Below are 22,530 nucleotides of genomic sequence, written 5' to 3'. Positions count from 1 at the left end.
CAAATGAATTTCCGATGATTCATTCTAAACCATGAATATAACTGAGTACTGAATTGTTTTCAAACTACATCGAAAAATATAAACAATTGAACTAGAACTCAACGACCAGATGATGATAGTGATGGTCTGTCCGCCTTCAAATATGCACATGTTAATAACATAAACTCATAAACATAACGAGCAATTGGTTAAAACTCTACTCAAAATTACCTGGGCGTACACCTTCACCAGTCTTGCTGCTGCTATCGTTATTAGTATTATTGTCATTGTCACTTATAAACTTTCTCGTTTGCACAGGTGGTGATTGTTCAGCTCTTTTCGTTCCAGTTATTACATTTGTACCGATTCGTCTACCACTACTACTGATACTATTTAAATGCATACCACGTGTATTCGCCGGATCAAGACGGTTGTTGACAATCATTGTGTGTTGGTTATTACACATATAGTTTTTACTACCAACAATACCACTGTTGTAACCAGTACTTGTGTTGTTAGCTAAAAACTTTTCGCGTATAAATTGAGGTGGGAAGTCAAGCAAACTATAAAAAACAAAGAAAGAAAGGTGTAAGTAAACAAAGTACATTCCCTATATATATATATATATATATATATATATATATATATATATATATATATATATATATATATATATATATTAAACTTGCTATATAAATCACCAGTAGAAGTTACATTTAAGACTACATTTCCGCAAATTATTAATTGTTAGTGAATTGAAATAATAAGACATTTCATCTGTGTTTATCTTCAATCAATAGGTTTTATTGTCTTTAACCAAAAACCCTTATCTGCATTCCAACATAACTTTAATTGGTGTGTTGTTTCGAAAGACATGAATAATACACATCCTAGCTATTTCGGTGGATGTGTATCCACAAATACACATACTGATTCATCACCTTGACCTAAATGAGATTAGAAAAAGGTTGGCGAGTATTTGTATAGCAAGCTAGCAACACAAACCGCATAGGTTGTGATAAATAAAATCACATTTGGATTGACTTGGAGTTAGAATTAAGTAAAACAATATTTATCAAATGCTAACGGCTGAGCAGCATGAAGTTTCAGTGCAGAGATCAACTATCAGAGTGTGATGAAAAAGGAGCTACATGTACTCTAAGCAGAAGAGGTAAGCCCAGCCATAGACAGAAAATCGTTCTCAGCCAAAAATTAAAACATCTTGGGCATGAAAACAACATTTAGTTCTTAATAACCTCCACCTTTTGAACCTCAACAGTTAATCTACCCTCAAAATATATGAAAATGTTCGCAAAACTCTTGTCTCTATTGAAATAACGAGTATAATCAAAGTTATACTTCTGAATCGACAGAAACACACCAAACTCGAAATATAAATATTTCCAATAGCTTACGATGCGATCTTCCGTAGTTTCGTTTGTTCAACGACTGTTTTACCACGGGACAATAATTGCCGAGCTGTCATACAACGTATATGATCTTCAAATAGAAACTTTGCAACCATAATCGGCGATTTACTATTGGTATTATTAATATTACTGAACAATCGTCCAGGACTAGAATTTTGACAGGTTAAATGGCCAGGTGCATGAATGGTCACATGAAGACAACGACTATCAGCTGGATCACAATGAGATTCCAAATCCTATTTATACAATAAATTAGAAACCGAAATAAAACAAAACATTAGAACTGCGAAATCATCTTGTTTGATTCATGTAGAAACCAATTTTAGATAAAGTGCACATCAGACTGAGGAAAATCTTTGTTATGTTGTAGTAATATTATTAAAGACTTAGTTGGACAGGTTTTGTAGAACAGTTTCATATAAAAACTGGTTTACATTGTCGATTATTATCAACCTGGGTGTTAGTGAACATCAAGTAGTACTGAACAGCTGCTTCGTTCTGGTTCAGGAACTCTCCATCAATATTATGCATAAATTATTTTAAGAGTGAATAACCAATCCTATATTAAGAGATGAATTAATTGATAAAAACGTTTTAACAAACTAAACTTAGGGATGACGAAAACTGAATGTTAAATAAAAATAAAATCGTGTCGGGTTGGATTCATTGACTTAAGTCATCATCAGAGTAACACTTGTCATGAATGTACAACAACCCAAATTGCCGTATACCCTACCAGTACAGTGAAAGGAAAATTAACAAAATAAGTACCTAAGGAAAGAAATTAACTAATTTCAACAAAAGTTCCAAAAAAGCCATAAAAGAAACAGTTCGAAAGGAACGGATAAGATTGGAGATTGAAAGATTAATGCTAACACTCAAATAAAGATTTAGAAGAACATAAATAATAAATGTAGCTGTAGCAGTGCAATCACTTTTGCACTACGCACGAGATGCCTCTAACACTTGACTTAAAGCATCGTGTGGACACTAACCAGGATGCCAGTACTACTGACTTGGAATTTTATCGACTGAACATTAGAATCGAAATAAGCATGTATTAAGTTTGCTTTGAACATCAGATTTTGTCCCCGACTCTATCATGAGAATGCAAACCACATTATTTCTGTGGAAGAAAAACAAATTAGGAAGTCTCATTTGTCACAAAGAATCAGTGAATAATTAACACATAGACATTGAGTACGAAAACAATGAATTTTATGAGTCAAAATGTAGGACGACAATTGTTTTAATAATAAATATATTTTTGTGATATCCCAATGAGTAGAAAAGTCTTTGTAATTTGCTAACACCAAGGTTAATAATCGAAGACATGTTTACTATCTATCATTCTTGTTCAACTGTTCAACGGGAAATTACAAAAATTGATTTAATCAGTCCCATTCAGTAATAATAGTAATTACTCCCAATTTTTCTAGATTCAATCATTTTTTTCAAAAAGTCACTTAATCCGAATATAAATACATTCGACCTGAAACTGACTTTTTTCTAACTGGACGCTGACAGGATGCAAAGTTTTCTTATCGCATTGAGCAACAATACGACAATGTGTCGGATCCATTTCTCTCTCTTAATACAAAATTTTGCTTCAGAACAGGTCTACGTTAACACCCGAACTACTTTGTTTATCTGACGTCTTATCAACCCTCGTAGGTTGGCGTCTTCAGAAATCATGGCACGGATTCGGAAAGCCACTTTGACGTTCGCCAACTTTCGTCCCAACTTTCCTCTCCTAACCAAAAGGCGTATATACTGTGCAGAGGCCTGTTCTTTATTAATTTATAGTTATAAAACATGGTCTATGAAAGTAGAAGACACACGTAGGCTGAATATCTCTAATCATGTGTCTTCAAAACATTTCTTGACTGTTGTGGAATGTTAGTTAGTCACAACGTAGAACTTCGTACGTACGTACATCAGGTCTAGTTGCCATACCACATTAGCACACAGATGCAGTTGTCCATTCAAATCTCATAGTGGTAGAAGTAGTAAGAGTATAAGCATTATGTGAAAGATTAGGGTTTGAAGATGTTATTCAAGGAGTATAATCCAGTGAAATAAATTTGGAAAGAGAAAAAAGATAGAGACATGAAGAATTCAGAAGATTAAAATTTGGCAGAACACAAAGAGTGGATGCACCTTCACCATTGCAAACGATTTTGAGCCAAGTCATTCAAGGTCTCCAACCATCGATTATTATCATCTGGTGGATCTCAATCAGGTAGTCTACACCTACCAACATGGCTCAGTCCACTTGTCAGTGACTTCATGGACTTTTGCCACGTTTTGGTCTGGCCGCCCCTAGCTTTCTTCCAACCTACTCCTACACAATAAAACATTGAACGTCGGGGCAGTCGGTGGTTGGGCATACGTAACACGTGTCCCAGCCATCTCAACTGATAAAGTTTCACTACTTCATCAATCGATTTGCCATCATTACCTAGTACCCGTCTCCTAAAAACTGCATTACTTACCCGGTGGTCTCAGGATATACGAGCAATGCTTCGAAGATACCTATGATCGAATACTAGTAGCCTACGAATATCCTCTACTCTTATCGGCCATGTTTCACTGCCATAAAGTAGGACGGAACGAGCTGTTGCACAGTAAATCCGTCCTTTGGTTGGTAGACGGATGTCTTGCCTACGCCATAAATGACGCATTTTGGTGAAAGCTAGTCGAACCTTCTCTATCCGTGCTGAGATTTCGTCACACACCAGACCATAAGGGCTGATGAGAATCCCAAGATAAGTGAGGCGGTCAACACACTCAACTACTTCACTCCATATCATTAGTTCAGGTGTCGATGCAACCCAATCCTGAAGTAGCATTTTGCATTTCGAGGGAGAGAATCTCATTCCGAACATGCCTGCATTGTTGCTTATAGTAGTCAGAAGACTCTGCATTTTGTCATCGGCGTATTCTAAGTCAACAAGCGAGTGTCCCGGTAAAAGTTCAACTCTTGAAGATTTAGATGATGAAAGTGTTATCTCTGAAAGCATGTCAACGACAAAGTTAAACAAGAATGGAGAGAGTGGACAGCCCTGACGAACACCACTTGATGTAATCAATTCTGATGACAGCTCGCCATAGGCTCTAACTCGACCAGTTGTGTTTGAGTAGATAACCTTTATGAGGTTAATGTACTTCTTTGGTACTCCTTTCAGTGACAAACACTGCCATAGAACCTCACGATCAACGGAGTCAAGTGCCGCCTTAAGGTCGAGGAATACTACGATTGTGGGGCGTCTGAATGTGTGTCTATGTTATAGGACCTGAGGTAGAGTGAATATCTGGTCTATACAACCACGTCCAGATCGAAAACCAGCCTGGTTTTCTCTAGTCTGCTCTTCACAAGCTTTGATTAAGCGTCGAAGTATTATTAAAGCTAATATGACCAAGTAAGAAATTTTGAGGTTAAGCATAGGTTATTTGGCAAAGGTAGTGAATTGGTTGACGAGGTATAAAATATCTACGGAATGTTTACGGCACCAGTCCATGACGTCATAAACTTCTAGGCTGACCGAAAAGATAGTTTCAAACTGTTTAGCTGGGATATGGGTGACAACTGAGATCAGTGGTTTGAGACTTTGGATGACTGGAGCAGATATATTCACTCCCAATTTTCCTCTAGATGTTGAATTCTAGTATCCCTTCATGCATATCCTTCTTTTGTCTTTTGAAACCATGTTACAAAGGTTTAGATTTTCTTTTATCATTTCTACCACGTTATTTCGATCTCTTTGTTCATTTATCTCGCCCTGCTAACGTGTTACGGCAACCTGGATAAATCCACACGTGTAAGGCTCTATGTTGATGATGTCTGTAGATCATTTTATGTTGGCCTTTCGCTCTAAACAACTTGTTTCTTATACCGATGAAGAAAATCTCACTGTTTTGCAATGTTGTCAAATTAGTGAATTATTTAATGGACAAAAAATCTGGATGTGATTCCTAAAAAAAGCCGTTAACATGCACTGCTGAAGAATTACAAACAAGGACGAAATGGCTTTCGAATGCACATTATTTCCCAATAATTCTCTTGATATCACTGAAATAAAAACTAACTTTAAACTGAATAATGTTAACAATACGTCTGCTTCAATACTTGTATATCGGCTTGATTTATAGATTGATTGTTATAGATAGTAGGTAGCAGTATGATATATCAATACTGGGATACATGTACGTATAGTGGAAGAGTTTCAATTAGGGTGGAACGATTATCCGAAACCTCAGTTTCATCCCATACCCGAGATACGAGACTTGAAATAAATTAATACTGTTCAGTAATTAAAAACTTTATTGAAATGCTTTCATTCACAACTTGATAAGTCATAAGTAAGCAAATACGATCGGATAGACTTTAACCCTATACAATTAATGATGGAACCCAATAAACAAGTAAGGGGAAAAATACAATAGCAATTATAATTTCCTACAATTATCACTGAAGTGGATGTTAAACTGTCAAACCGCACTTGTTCTGTATAAATATGAGCATTACTCAATTCATTAAGATGAGATTCATTACAAGTGCGAATATAATAACTATGTAAATATTTACTAACCTGTAATGGTCCAATGAATGTTATGACACCCCAACCAAGTTGTTTTGAGTCAGGTTTTACCAGAACCAACTGCTGACCACAACTAACTATAAAACGTTTTTCATGACTATAATGTATATTAAAAAGGATATATACACCAAGTTAAAACACCTATTATGCATGAAGAAAGTCAAAAGAAAAGCATCAACCTCGATGTGATCATTCAAATAACAGTTTGTGCAGATTATTGAATTTCACGTTAGTTTTAACAACATATCGATATCTGTTGGAGAGCTATTGATAACGAAAGAGTATCCAACAGTTGTTTTTTTCGAGTGAACATACGAAAACACGATCATGAACGTGACAAAGTAGAAGACAATTATCTCAGTTATATGTATATGTTGGGATGACCCTGTAATTTTCTCGCAAGCGACATGACAAGCTCGTGAGTCATCAAGGAGCATTTCAACCAATCAGCGATTAATTAGAAGTTATGTGAAGTTATGGTACTAAAATAACGAGAATGAAAAAGTCATATGTGGAGATCCTGGTTGGCTGATTAACACACTGCTACTATGTTTAGCAGTATTCTAGAACTTTCAGTAAAACTCAAGGACTCTTAAATTACTATAAAATCCCTATATTTTCTGTACATAAATGAACCCTGTAGTAAAGTGCTTCCCACACACTTTGTGCCTTTTCTCTGGTCTTCAAGTCGCTGAGTATTTCTAGCTCGGGGGTTACGGAACTAGCTTAGGGAAGCGAATATAGCGTTCAATCGGCCAGACGTAACAGTATACTACATATTAAAAATTCCCATCACTTCACTTCAGTATTAAACATCTATTTTGTTTTACTGGACGCCACAACCAATCGGTTGTACGTTGTTAGATATTTCTTCAGTTAGAATAAAGAACGGTGCGGCTTTCTTGACATGTGCATTAACCTACGAATTATTGAATTAAGTATTATCACACATCAATACTATCCGTTTAATTGAAATTAACACTTGGGATGTATTATTGATTGGTTAAATACCAGTCATTTTACATTAAGACGGGAGTTTATAACGTGAATAGACAAAAGAGTACTATATATATATATATATATATATATATATATGTATATATATATATATTTCCATTGTGGGAAGGCAGCATTGATAAAGATCCTTATTGTTTGAGAGGAACACTTTATTGCCATCCCACCTCAATGCAGTTGGTAGTACAGCTCTGCCATCGCGACTTAAATCCACTGCTTATATACATATTCTTATATACCATGTAAAGTTCCTTTTATATAAAGATGCATGACTAAGAGCAATCAATATCTATCAATCACTTTTAAGAATATTCAATCTTTATTCGTTTCATGCATCAATCCTTCATGAGAATAACAATAATAACAGTAGTATATCACTACTGAATGTGATAATCACTTTTCCTTATAAGAAATCAATGATACACGTTAAAGCCAACTTAATAAATCTATATATTTTAGTAAAAACTTACTGTTACGCAAAAAGGATTAAGATAAAAGACAACATATACAACAAGGAAAATTCCAATGATGAACGATTTTATTGAAAAAGAAATAAACGGTGAATAGAAATTACGGATACTTACATGCCAGAACATTCCACTGTACATCCAATCAGGGTTTCAGAGACTAAAGTAATAATAATAACATTGACCTTATTAAAAATGAAAATCCAAAATAACAGAGAAAGTTGGAGATGATTATCTACCATGAATACTGATATTACAGAGAGAAGTATCAGATTGCTTTCGTATCTTCATACTTTCAAATAACCCAGTTAGATTATACTTGTAAAGAGTTATATTGTCAAAGATTTACCAAGTGTTTTAATGAAAAGCCATGACCTACTTACTACTACGATCACGGTCACCAAAATAGATAAACAAAATAGTTGTAATCTACCGAAAACTGACAGAAGTTGAAAATGTCGAGTGTTGGATCAAGAGTTAGCACACGTTGAAAAGTCTCTCAAAAATCTATAACTGAAACCAAATTTGTAAGATCGAGCTACACATTTAGCACTTTGTGAAATCCAATGATCAACATCTACAACACAACTATCAGTATTAAGATCTAATTTGCTAATTCAAAATTTATTGAGCTATAAGTAGTTTATGTTTAGTCAAAACTATAGGCGTAGAACTATGATGAATATCTGAAGTTTAGTAGCCACTAAAAAATCAAATTGAATTTAATTAACTGTTAGTGAATCTATCTAAGCAAGTCTAAATATATTGTTATCCTATGATCCGTCAGATGTATGGATGCAAGAGAATGAGAGATTTAGATTTTTAAATGAGTAGTTCAATTTGAATATATGTACTTTTAGCATAGACATGATTAGGCTGTGCTGATTTTGAAATTCCGCAAATCAAATTCACAACACATTTACATGTTTATTTTTATAACCATCAACAATAATTGAGGATAGGAATATTTAAAAAATTCAAAAAACTTTTAAGACTGTTTATAAATGTTAAAGCAATTTTGATCATGAACCGTCATCTGCTGAAGGACCACTAGGACTAACAAGGATCCAATGAATAAATGCTCTTAAACTCTACATTAGTCAGCACACGTGACCCAACACAAGGGAATGAACTGTGAAATCTCCATAACTCGTAGGGGAGGCGTGACTCTATTCAGTCGCATCTAGTTCATATATCTGACTTCAATTGATCTGTGGTACATATTTTAACCATTATCCAATACTGTCAGCGGATAACTACTATTTATTTATTTATTTGAACACATAAATATTGGTACAAAGGGGCAGCAAATAAATATGCGCCACACAATGAGAATGTGAAGAAATAGGGAATGTAAAGTGCGTATGGTAAAAGAACAATAACAACAAAGAGAAATTAGTGTATGATAGTGAGATAATAATAATAATAATAATAATATGAATGGGAGAAGCAGTTTAGTTAGCGAAAGCACAAACAGAAAGAATTCTTTCGGTCCAAAAAGTTACGTTCATTCTTTTATGGAAAAAGTAAAAGAAAATTACAGCAGGATCTCCACTGGCTTCTATTCTGAACCATATCTGATAAAGTCTCGAGCCACTGTGTTGCACCATCTCTTGGAACCCAACCAGGGAGTCGTGAAGGACTAACAGAAGCCAGTCCTGTACAGCTTTCTTTCATACCACGATACCATGTCAAACACTGACCACCTCTCCGCTTTTTTCAACCAGTCCCAGAGTCGGCAGATAATGCACGACGAAGAATTCTCTAGAACGACATACGTAGAACATGTCCAAGCCCCCGAATACGAAGTTTCAAGATAGTGATACCAATTAAATTATTGTCGCTGTGTCCGAACACACGATGCCGAACTTCTGCATTGCTAACATGGTATTGTCACTGGATGGCAGCAGTCCTTTGGAGACAACGATGATCAAACACAGAGAGTAGTCAAACATCATCAACTCGAAGAGACCAGATTTCACAAGCATAGCGCAGAACTGCTCTCATCGACGCGTTGTAGATCAGACCTTTTACAGCCAGACTGACATCACAAAAGCTCCAAAGATGACCCAGATTGGCATAAACCACTCTGGCTTTCACTATACTTATATTGGTATCATCGCTCGCGCCACCATCAGCACTTACGCAGCTACCCATATACACGAACTTCTCGATTACGTTTATCTGCTCATTACCCAGGGTGAGTACAGAATCACGGTCTTGCCAGTCGTGTGAAAGAACTTTGCATTTGAAGGTGCGAAACACATACCATACCTACGGACACTGATTGCCAACTGACTAAGTGAGAGTTGCATGGACTTAGCTAGACGATTTGAACTTAACAGATGACATAGCCCTCCTATCCCATACACACGAACAAATACAAACGAAGACAACTAATGTAGCAGTGGCATCTACATCAATAGACCTCAACATACACAAAAGTAAAAGCAAGATTCTCAAATACAACACGGAGAACACCAACACAACCACACTTGATGTAGAACCTCTGGAAGATGTGGAAACATTCACGTAACTGGGAAGCATCATTGATGAACAAGGAGAATCTGATGCAGATATAAAACCGAGGATTGACAAGGCAAGGACAACATTCCTACAATTGAAGAACATATGGAACTCAAAACAACTGTCAGCCAATATCAATCTTCATTACGAACGTCAAGATAGTTCTACTGTACGGAGCTGAAACGTGGAGAACCATCATAATCATCAAAGTACAAGAATTTATAAACAGTTATCTACACAAGATACTGAATGTTCATTGATCAGATACCATCAGTAACAGCCTTTTGTGGGAGAAGACAAACCAGGTTCCATCTGAGGAGGAAATTAGGAAAAGATGTTGAGAGTGGATCGGACATACATTGAGGAAATCACCAAACTGCATCACGAGGCAAGCCCTAACTTGGAATCCTGAAGCCAAAAGAAAAAGAAGAAGACCAAGGAACGCACTGCGTCGGGAATTAGAGGCAGAGATGAAAAGGATGAATAGCAACTGCAAAGGATTGTCCAGGACAGGGTTGGATGGAGAATGCTGGTTGACGGCCTATGTTCTTTCACGATGGGTAACATGTGTAAGTAAGTAAGTAAATGTGAATACAGGTCTTGGAAAGACAACAGACATCGATATTATGACTTTATAAAGACATAGCCAACCCTATCTATTGTTCGATCTGAGTTAGTGTGCGAACGTCAAAGGAAGCCAGTTTGAATGGTATATGTGGTTTCAGAAAGACTGTTTCAATATTCGTACTCGGTGGCAGCATTTAAATTTCAAGTAGTCAGTGACTCGAGTTCGTTTAGATAGGACAGGCTTTCTACCATAGGTGAGCTGCTGTATAAGTTGAAAAATAAGAATACACACAGTGAGAATAGAAGAGAGTAGATAAGTGACGTTGTATATAAAAAAACAAAAATGAATGTTATCGAATGAATATGAATGTGATTTGTCTGATTTTTAATTGAAGCAAGAATAATAGTTCCAGTAGTGTGGGATGTCCAGACCGAAGCAGGGTATAACTACTACTTTACTAATAACATTTTAACTATATAGGCCATACAACTTCTCACTAGAACTAAACTATACATGTATATACATACACTTACGTTGTTTTCACTTTGTACATTACAAGAGTAGGCTAGAAAATTTTTAAAAAATCTACGATGATTAATATAAGAACTGAACTCACATAGATCTAGTCTATCTCCTGTCTTTAATGCAGGTGTAGTTGATTTAGGATCTGGTATACTACAAAATCCACCTAATCCAGGTATACCAACAAGATTGGAAAATAAATCATTTGGAAATATCTCTGAATTATGAACTGATGAACAAATGTTATCAGTATCGACAATAACATCTTGACATGAGGTAACATTCATTTTTAAAGACAGCATTCTTTCCAACCAAATATGTACAAGAAGATAGATACCGATTGCACGTTGAACATGCTCACGTTCATTATTCGGTAATCGATAGATTAAATCCATATCATTACATGTCAACATTTGCATCTTATTACTACTAATTATAGCATTAGTAGTATCTTTAGTTATCTCTGATTGCTCTAAGAATGATGAATATGGTTGTATTAACAGGCGAGCATCTGTAGCTAATGTAGATAGCAGAGGAAGTGCTGATTGAATACGACGTAATTCGTTTTCAAACAGGTCTAGAAATATTGCACTAATCTAGTTTTGGTGGAAGAAACCAAATGTCAGAAAACAGAAAAGTCAAAAAGTTATTTCTTCCAATGTATAACACCCACATAATTAATTAATAATAAAAATTATATGATGGACGTTCATATTCATAGCAAATTTCTTTCATTATGAAATCATATTAATTGATGAATTAACTGAGTAGGAAAGATGAGGTAAAGACTATGGAAAACCATTAACCTTGGACACCCAATCGGAACATTGATATTTATACAAGTTTGCCTAACAAGTTGAAAACATACTACGCTGTATAACAAGAATGTAAATAATTGTTTCAAACTAAGCAGTTTCTGTATGAATACTTCTTTACATAAAAATGATATCGATCGTTCAGAGTACTTATATACTCTAGTAAATGATTCCATTATTAGCTACACATCCCACTTATGAAATTCACGTAGATAAAATACCTTAATCTCAGTAACACATAATGACCATAACAAATCCTATGGTGTAGCTGCATTTGCTGACAGTGTATCAAGTGATTCAATATATAGTAAAGCCTGATGATGATCTAATTGATCCACAATGTGAATCTTTTTAATTTTAAAAATCACACCGGAATCCTACTACATTCCAGGGACTCAATGAGTTCTCGAGTTCCAATCCAGGTTTCACTGAAGCGAGAGCAACCTTGGAATTTACTAATGATTGTATACAGACTAGTAGTAATCTAAAAAATCACTAGAAATCTTTGCGCCGTAAAATCCACTCTAATGTAAAAATATTTATAAGACATGCACTTAAACAAACTATTCAAAAACTAATATCAGTGACTTAGAAAGGAATCTCCTAGAGAGGAAGTTTGCTGTTGAAAACAAACCATTGGAAATAAACCACTTCTTATGGATTATGTGGTATGGTATCCCAAAGCAGACCTGAGAAAACAATGGAAAAATCAGTGGAAACTCTGGAGAATCAAAAACCGGGAAGGTAATTTCCTTTACACTCGAAACACTGTATCTATAATTTTTTCCAGTGTTGCGTTAGATTTGGTTCAATTAGAGATTTTTTTCTTCTCACTAGACGAGATTGCTAGGCTTAATACCACGTTAGTCAATAGCTGCCAACAATAGCAAATATGCCTCTAAATGTAGCTAAACAAGCAACATAGGGAGGGGGTTAACACAGCTAAGCAAAGATCATAACTTGGCCATAACCAAGTATCATAAGGGAGGTGCAGTTTCAATGTACAAAATGGAATACATTGACAAAATGGATTTGATGCTTAGTGACCTTACTAAATATAAAGAACTTATCGATAACAAAGACAACAAAGAAAAAGCGGGGTAACAGATGGCTAGTTCTCTCAAAAAACTTAAAACGAAAGCGGATAATTTCGTCTGAGCTTTATGATTCACTTAACCAGTTGGATTAAACACACCACGATTCAACCGTCTACCTAGGTTTTATAAGTCGTGTCTTTTTCTCTGTTCACTTCTACATAAGTACAATTCTCTATATCGAAAATAGCTGACTGGTTAGTTTGAATCCTAGAGACTCTGAACAAATTAGTTGTAAAAAGAAGTGTCAATGACCTTCTTGACTTCACTTCCGAAGTGAGAGGAATGAATGTTAGTAAAGAAAAACATTTCTCTAAACGTCGTATCTTTATTTACTTATTTACTACTAGTAAACGAGAAAATCGAGTTCATATGTAAACAAATGTCAGAAAGACAAAAAATTGGCTTCCCTGAAGATAGTCTAAAAGAATTACTCCTAATATGTTTGATGAACGGTTATTTTGTCGACAACAATATTTATGATGGAAAAAATCGATGGGATAGCTATGAGTTCACCACTGTAGCCGATTTAAGTCTATTTCTTCCTAACAAACTTGGAAAACAGAGGCAATAGGGATCTGAACCTATAACCCTGGTTTATGTGTTCAAAAGAAATTAGTGACATACCTGTCCCATCTTTAGGTGAGTATGACCTAGTAAACGACTTTTTTTCACATCCTGTGTGTTCGTCGTTTTTCACCTCTTTCCACTTATATTCTTCTTAATACGTAATTTTAGTAGTGTTTTTTTATTACTATTTTGAAGTCTATTTATCCAAGTTTGACTTCCTATGTTAAACTAATGAATAGAACTTTTGTTAGACATTAAATAGGAATAATATATTTGTAAAATTTCAGCGAATGAATTTGAAGTAAATCCAACATTTCGCCTGGCAATCTGGTCAAATACTGTGAAACTATTCGCTCTAAATTAGACGAAAGTTCTTATATAGAACCTTTGTTATTTTATTATTCTTATCGGTACTAGTACACCTGTCTTATTACCACCAATTTGTACCTTCTACCTATAATATATAGTTATGCAATCTATTTCATTGTGACCATTGACTAATGCTGAGAATTCTAAATTGTACTAAATATATGGTATTGAATAAATTTATTATTATTATTATTATCATTACAAATTACCTTGCTTGGTCTAACATTTTCATATAACCAAAACAGATTATGAATTGTTAGGTCTGTCTATCAGAAAGGTTGATATTGTCAAACCCAGTCAACCTGAGATATGAATCAATTTTGAATGTTTAGTTATGATATATATATATATATATATATATATATATATATATAGAAATGATAGCTTCAGATAATCGAACTTGATAAACGTCAGCGGACAGAGTGATACTATTTAAAACATGATCTAGGTGTTTAACCACGAAATGACATTACTGAAATGGCTGAGATTCAGTGTGGTACTGAAAAACCGTTTTATTGTAGTCTGCGACTTTATAACAATCACTACTCTCTCACACCTCTACATGGAACCTGAACGTATTAATGTAAACGAGAGAAAAACGCTCATTTTTTCTATTGAAAATTTACACAACATTTGTATAGAAGAAAAAAGTTAGTATGAAAATGTTAAATCCCTAATGTGATTAATAAGTGATCATAAGGAAGGATACTAAAAGTGAATTATCGGCTTTCTCATTCCATGTTGAGTACAAATAAAATATATTCATTAGGAATATGGTATCAAAATCACAACCAGTAGATTTTCAATGTAAATCAAACTATCCAGTAGGAATGTTAGCTGTTTATATACTATGTAGTTTGCTTCAACAGAACAATCATTTGGTTTTTTGAGAATATCACATTAATGTTAATGAATGATTTAGTCCGTATATCATGTAAGTTTTACTTGAAATCAGTGAACTACATACCGTTTTCTGGGCTGCTACATCTGGATATCTAGATAATTAAAGAAATCAAATAGAAGCCAAATCCTATCATGTGTCTACAAAGTTTTTTGGCATCTGATAAACAATGGTCGGTGTCTCTACATTAGTGGTACAATATTTGTCTACTGATAAATTTATTAAAACGAAGTCCTCAGATATCAGTTCAAAATATCAATTCACGTCTAACTGGCAAAGATCCATGTTTATTTTTTATGATATATACAGTTAAATTAGCTATATGTTGCTATGGTAACTGATGATATATTTTGAGCGATAACCCCTTGTAAATTCCTATATCGAAATCACGAAACAATACTGAATGCTTCTTCCCCCTCACAAAAAACACTAGCTTTATCAGAACAAACATACGGTCAAGTTGGGTCAACTAATATCACTCTTGAAGCTTGTGACTATAAATACTAGTTTGTAGACGTTTCGTTTACTGGTTTCACCATACAGCCCTTTTAATGACACTGTCTCGCGACCGCCGCCACAGAACTCCTGGTCCAGAGTACATACCATTTCTGTATCTAGTTAATTCATTCTCGAAATAATCATATTTAATACATCTTATTCTGTTGACAAATGAGATAATCTTTCAGACTCGAAATAACACACTCTTGCAACTTTGCCAACAATAGTAGATTCTAGTTTGTCAGACAATTCATGGTCCAATTTTCAAGCAGAATACTTTGAACGATACGCTGAATGTAAAAGAGCATGTGACAAACAGTAGAATTGTATCCAAAGTATTCGTAGAGACCATTTTATTTTCTTAAACCTTTGAATAACCAACATTCAAAATATCTAACAATCAAATACACTGGTGAATGAAGCTACAATACAGACAGAATTGGACAGTATGAATCATGAAGCCTCTTGGGTTTCTGTGAATCATACAAAATACGTAAAACAAAGGAGAACGATACGATAACTTCAAAACTACCACTTTAAAAACCCAATCATATGCCATCTTTCGGAATACAATAGAACTCTGTGAAGCAAGACAAAGAATTAGAAAACATCTATTGAGGAACGAATATTTGTTTAGGTTAACCCACTGGAACCTTTAATGACTTCGTTCAAATACTCTTGTCTTTCTAATGAACAAAATGACTACATACGAGTAAGTGTATAAGTTATCAATATTACCATGTTAACTTAGTAAATGATACATGTACACGATTAGATAATCAACAAGGAATTGAAAGTAATCAAATGTTTAAGCTGATAAGTTAGTCATTTGGTTTTAATGTTGAATACAAATTCAGTGGTAAATCTAACCATCGTACTATTGAAACAAATGCGGAGATTTATAAAACAACGTTAGCTACTAATTAGGATGATGGTACGATTAATTTATAGAAAAAATGTCTGAACTACGATGTTTATACTATACAATACATTCAATGATAGTAAGCATTGAAATATAAACTGAATGTTTCTTGTATCTGATTAACTAAATACACTTGAACTCAACTAAAAACTAAACACTCACAAGAAACAATATAATCCGTTAAGCTATATGAAGCTGAAAACAAAATTTAATTCGATCTTAATGTTATCAAGGTACAAGCTTTATCCAGTCAGTTTCAAGGCATGGATTTTATGTGCAATGATGGCTAGGTGATACTATCTATGACCATACAAACTGAAGTAGAGATGAAACGAAATTAAAACATGCGAACCGGTAATTGAAGGTCAGGTACTTCAACTACTAGGCCACTGTTTCACTATAGTGGATATGAATACGTCCTACATTTTATTTCATCTTCATTTTTTTAGTAAAAAAAGTATAGTAAGAATACCTCAAAATAACTCCTTAAAACAAGCATCGCTTCTTCCCGAGAATTAATAATTCCAGCGAAATGTTGATCGGACAATTGACAACCACAACTGACGCTATACACTAAGTCTGTTAGCAAACGAATAGCCATTCGTACAGTGATTAAACGAATACGACTTCCTGTAATTTGAAAAATAAAATACAGAAGAATAGAATACATAGGAAAGGTTAACTTAAAGAAAATCTAACAATATTAATATCAAGCTTTTAACATGCTGTACTTCGCTATTCTATATAAACACACATGATAATCTATTTAAAAAAAACAACTAAAAATAATGCTGGTCTAGGGATATTGCTTATCTGGTTACGTGAGATGGAGGCTGTTATGACGGGATGAAAGGTCAAAATTAGATTGGTTTACTCATCATGATTTTTATTCAACATTAATTCCGTTTTAATTTAATGTGATGATTACCCAGTGTAATATTTGTTTCGTTTTCTCCTATGACTTTTTATTCTGTATAACATACATTCTTGTATGAATTGTGTTTTCATATATATGACGTATTCTGATTATTAATAGTGCGTAAAATATCAATGAGTTAATGAAATTCTACGATATCTTTGGGTTTAGACTAAATCGATAATGTACAGATATACTTCTTCGACGGTTTAATCAAGAATCAGACATAAATAACAAAAGCACATTAATAGTAGTAAGAATTCATTTACAACATCAAAGTAGTCCATTAATATGTGATCCTTCTGATTGTGTCTATTACAACTTACATTGTCTGGATACATTATACACAAACATTTTTCACTTTTTACTGAACAAGAATCAAAAATGATCATTTACAGTTTCATTAACTACACAAAAAGTATATTGAGAGTAGTTTAAAAAGTTTTATCGCAATCGATTCCTCCTATCGTAGGCAATAAACTCCCATTTGTAGTTGAACATTCAACGCTCTCACCTACATATACAAATCATATCATACATTTAACACGGAAAACCATTCTAAAAACCGAGTTGACAAACTACGTATGTAAACTTTCGATCCGTATTCCTAACTATATCAGTTATGAAGTAGACCCATGAAGTTTGGAAATCCTCATATCATATATATGTATATGATCAATTACACAGAAACAATAAGTAGTGATCCAGAGAACAGTTAATTAACTCACAAACATTTTATTTAGCGATGAATTACTACTATCTTATAAGAAGTGCAGAAGATGTGAAAAGAAAATGGGCCAATAAGAAATAGTGAAATAATAAAGTCAAAAAGTACAAATAAGCTGTTGATATACGAGAAGAAAGTATAGAAAATAGTGAAATAGAACGGATGATTTCTTAAAAACTCCAGTAGCACAACTATCTAGACTAACAAAGGTTAAATAAGTAAGCAGTAATAGAAATGGTAGACCAAAACATACCATTTACTGTAGTTGATGATTCAATTTTAAACAGTAATTTATATGCCAAGTTCATGAATACTTATGCAATTTTTAAACGGTATTTTGTGTGAGAGGGAGAGAACTACTGTTACTACCTGCATGTTAGCTCAATTAAGAGTATGTATGAAGGAGTTTGCACCTATAATCTAATGCCTGGGACTAGATTTAACCACTGAGATATCGATGATAATATGAAGCGATAAAGTAAAGGAAAATGAGCAGGGAAGAATGAATTTTGATGATATTGAAAATTCTAAAGATGAAATGTATATTCAACCAGACAGTCTATATAGCAGATTGTTAGTTATCCCAACGATGGGATTAATAACCAATCGTATTATATCTCGATATTATATCACACACCGAATGGACATAAATTCACAGAAAACTGTGAATAAAATTATCCACACAACCACATCCGAATCAATATTGACATTTCATATCATCATATGTATGTGTTGAGAACACTTTGCGTCATACATCAGTCGATGAAGACAAGAAATTTTCTACATTGATTAAAACGGCTTGACTACTTATGTAGTAACTTATCCTGATCACTTCGTGATATAACTCAAAATTTAAACCTTTTATTGACTAATTTTCATTGTGTACTTTTAGATAACTTCGCATCTGTTTAGTTGACCTACTGTTATTATTATGTCGTTAAATATGACAATCTGAATTGAAACACTTGTGTGAAGGTCATATACTGACATATCTGTCTGTCTATCATTGTTACTTCTAAGAATTTAAACATAAATTGTTGTTATTTAGTAGTTCAAATGTTGCCTTTCTACTCAGACAATCAACTGGTACTATGCTTAAAATTTATACAGTGCACAAATGATGTAGTCTATTCATTACTAAACTGAATAATCATTTAAACATGATCATCAGTGAACACAAAGAAAATATACTACTATGATTACAATGCACATAAACACACATTTTTACACAAAATTTAATACAATATCAAAACAGTAACTATTTGCTTACCAGCTTTACATGCGTCACCAATTAATTCAATAAGCTTTGTGACAAGCGTATAATTATACGATGGTTCATTTTTCTAATGTACAAGAAAGACAGAAGAGTAGAAAATATAGACAACCAAAAATATTATACTCAAATTAGAAGCAATTTGTAAATGAAGTAAATGAATTATAGCTGACATTTCTTGTCAATCAATATATGCTTGTAGTGTAAATTTATTCAGTAATGAATAAGGCGAATAATTTCACTATATATTCATATCACCTGTGGAAATATCGGTAGTAAAGAACCAATGAAGAACTGTTTTACATCGTAGTGTAGAAATAATATCAATAGTGCACAACCATGTCCACACACGGTGACTCAGAGACATAAGATCTTTAGGTTTCATGACGAGCGTGACACTGTCAAATCAATAATCTGGCAGTTATCAACCCACATTTTGAACTTTAGCTGGATGTGTGTATCTCAGTCGATAATTGTTCGTGACCTCACCAACTGATTTCCCATCTTTACCTGATAAGTTCAGAAATAACCATTCAGTTATCCCACCAAACGTAATCAATGCTTCGAAGACATCTTTGCTACAATACTGCCAACATATGCATATATTTTTTCGTCATAGTTGTACAATAGAAAAAGAACAAATTAATTATTTTTAAAAAATAAAAATGTGTCCAAGTCTACTATTAAAGTCTGTTAATTCTCCCATACATGATACACTTCACTTCATAATAAAATTCTGTTGGGAATTCAAAATGACATAATACTGTAATGACATGTTAGCTTTTAGTGTAAATAATTTTTTTCATATCACTCAATACTGTTCATTTATGAATGGATCGATCGACCATCGAAATAGAATACAAGTCAAGTTAGCACTGATAACATAATAAATATTTAGCTATTCATGTAGTATTGTACATAAAAAAAAATCAAATATATATTTGTATTTTTATGAACACGTTTCATAAAGCAAGGATCAAGTTGACAAAAACCGGTAGATATTTCAAAATAATCAAATAAGAAATTAAAACCAGAGTATATACCTAACAACTTAAATGATCAATCGACTTTTTAGGTTAAATGGATTAGTGGTAGTTGATGAAACTTTAGTATGGATAAAGAAAGTCCACTTGGCCCAGTTGTAGTACAGGCGAATTGTTGGTCTGTCTATTAAATGACGAGTATACTGTACAATGGTTCAGATTGTATGACTTAGTGTCTGTGAAAAATAAACTATAACGAAAAAAATGTATATGTTGACAGTATTTTAACAAAGATATCTTTGAAGCATTGATTACGTTTGGTGGGATAACTGAATGGTTATTTCTGAACTTATCAGGTAAAGATGGGAAATCAGTTGGTGAGGTCACGAACAATTATCGACTGAGATACACACATGAAGTCATTAATCACTTGAATGAGCTACACTGGTTAGCGTAGGAAGTTGAAAAAAAAAACGTTGGTGACCAGATAAAGCTATTGGCTGTTGAACTGAGCTATGTCAGGCGGTAGACTTCCTGTTTAGAGTGTAATAGATAAGAATAATGGTTTATTGAAGATCTTAAATTACATAGTTTGAAACCAGTCGAATCAGAGCAAAATTATTCATTACTGACCTTCTTTTAAATCTCGAGTTTTAGCATTATTTCATACTTCCCATTCCCCGATTTTGAGTTTTTTCAAACTATATGTTTGGCTCTCCATATAATTTCCGTTTACATGTTTCATTTTTTTGCTAACTTCATATCTAGACATACTGTTATAAAGTGTAACAAATTGGACCGATTCACATCTATGCCAAATGTCTTAATTTACTAATGAACTGAGTTGCAGTCTTAAGAAAACACATGTTTTAAATAACATCCAACTAAATAACTGTAGAGTTACAAGAGACACGACTGATTCGGTGTATTTTAAATCGATAAGCAGCGGAGAAATCACTTCAATCATCGCTTTTCAATAGTCTTTGATGATATGGGAAGATTTCATGGATGATAACATTTCTGTTTGAGGAAATGTAGAAGTTTGAGAAATGTATACACTCGTTCCCAGATTTCAAGTGAGGGGTGATGATGGTAATATGTGACATTAACCAAATACAATATATGAGAGGCATCAATGGCTATATAACATTGGGGTCAGATTTTGTGGTCGACAAACTCTAATCACCAATAAAACAATAGGAACAACTTGTTTGCATAGGCTTCTTTAACTCTTCTCCAGCTATAAAAATCTACATATTCCACATATGTGGGAGAAGTTGTGACTTTTGAAGTCACAAGTTGGATGCATCGACTTTAATGTTATTATACCCCTCGTTAACATTGTTTATTTTAGATAATTAACGGGGTAAACAGAAAATCCCAATATATTTTAAGTAATATCGTATTCTGTGTGAAAGAAATTTATAAAATAATCAAAATTATTAACATATACTTTTATAAACTCTTACTATATCGGGACCGTCTAATTGGGCAAGTTTCAAAGTAGCCAAATCAACACCTAGGAGAGAGTTTTTAAATACGAAAAAATACATTCCAGAGTGAAAATTAGTGAGCAAAAGAGAAACAAGTACACATACACATAAGCTTTAATGTAGTTCCATACATATGCAATAAAAAGATAACTGAATTGATTATTTCAGAAGTTTAAAATTAGAAAAAATTATCGCAGTTGCATAACGTAATTTTCCAGATTTGACAATGGAATAGCATTATGTACATGAATTTTATTCATACTGACTGACTAAGTTCTGTTTATAGGTGAGATTTGTTACAGACTGACATCCCTTAAACCCTCATTAAGATTATTGAGCAATGAACAGAAGATGATCCCTGGTATTGAACTTTCAGGGTTACTAAGTGACAGTCAGTTATAAGCAATGTCAAACCTAACACATACGTGTATTGATCCAAGTTGTTACAGCACGCAGCTCAACTAAATGAAATTATCAGGACGAAAGCAGAATAAATACTAGTAGTAGTGAGAAAAAATGATGTATAAAGAATATGATTCAAAAAATAACTTGCGGAATAAAATGTATAAAATAATTTGGAAATTTAGTCAGTCAAGATCTAAAGGAACACAAAAAATAAATGTAGCCGCGTCACTGAGATCGATTCTGAATCATATCATCCAATGTTTCCTACAAATGGTTATGACGATCTCACGCACTCCAATATGACAGTCATGTGAACTTACCAACATAACTCAGATTATTAGTCAGTGACCGTCCAGACTGATGTCAAGTTTAAATTTAGCCTTGCTAGCTAATCTTTACAAAATATAATCAACACGGCTCAGAATATCGTCATGCTTAAAAACAAAATAACCAAAAA

At 33.7% G+C, this 22,530-nt stretch overlaps 1 protein-coding gene across 1 annotated transcript in view; it reads right to left on the bottom strand.

Annotated features, from left to right (window-relative positions):
- Smp_143110 (hypothetical protein) overlaps positions 1-22,530 on the bottom strand; it is a gene marked incomplete at its 5' end in the record, with an annotated part of 57,085 nt that overhangs the window by 5,567 nt on the left and 28,988 nt on the right. Inside the window, 8 exon segments of the mRNA XM_018789339.1 lie at positions 211-542; positions 1,395-1,645; positions 6,002-6,107; positions 7,609-7,651; positions 11,202-11,703; positions 16,749-16,906; positions 19,190-19,262; positions 21,645-21,694. Coding sequence (XP_018654793.1) covers positions 211-542; positions 1,395-1,645; positions 6,002-6,107; positions 7,609-7,651; positions 11,202-11,703; positions 16,749-16,906; positions 19,190-19,262; positions 21,645-21,694 — 1,515 coding nt within the window.

Source organism: Schistosoma mansoni, chromosome W (assembly GCF_000237925.1).
Source record: "Schistosoma mansoni strain Puerto Rico chromosome W, complete genome".
Lineage (NCBI taxonomy): Eukaryota > Metazoa > Platyhelminthes > Trematoda > Strigeidida > Schistosomatidae > Schistosoma > Schistosoma mansoni.
The sequence above is the reverse complement of the archived record's forward strand: the minus strand, read 5'-3'. Positions and strand labels throughout refer to the sequence as shown.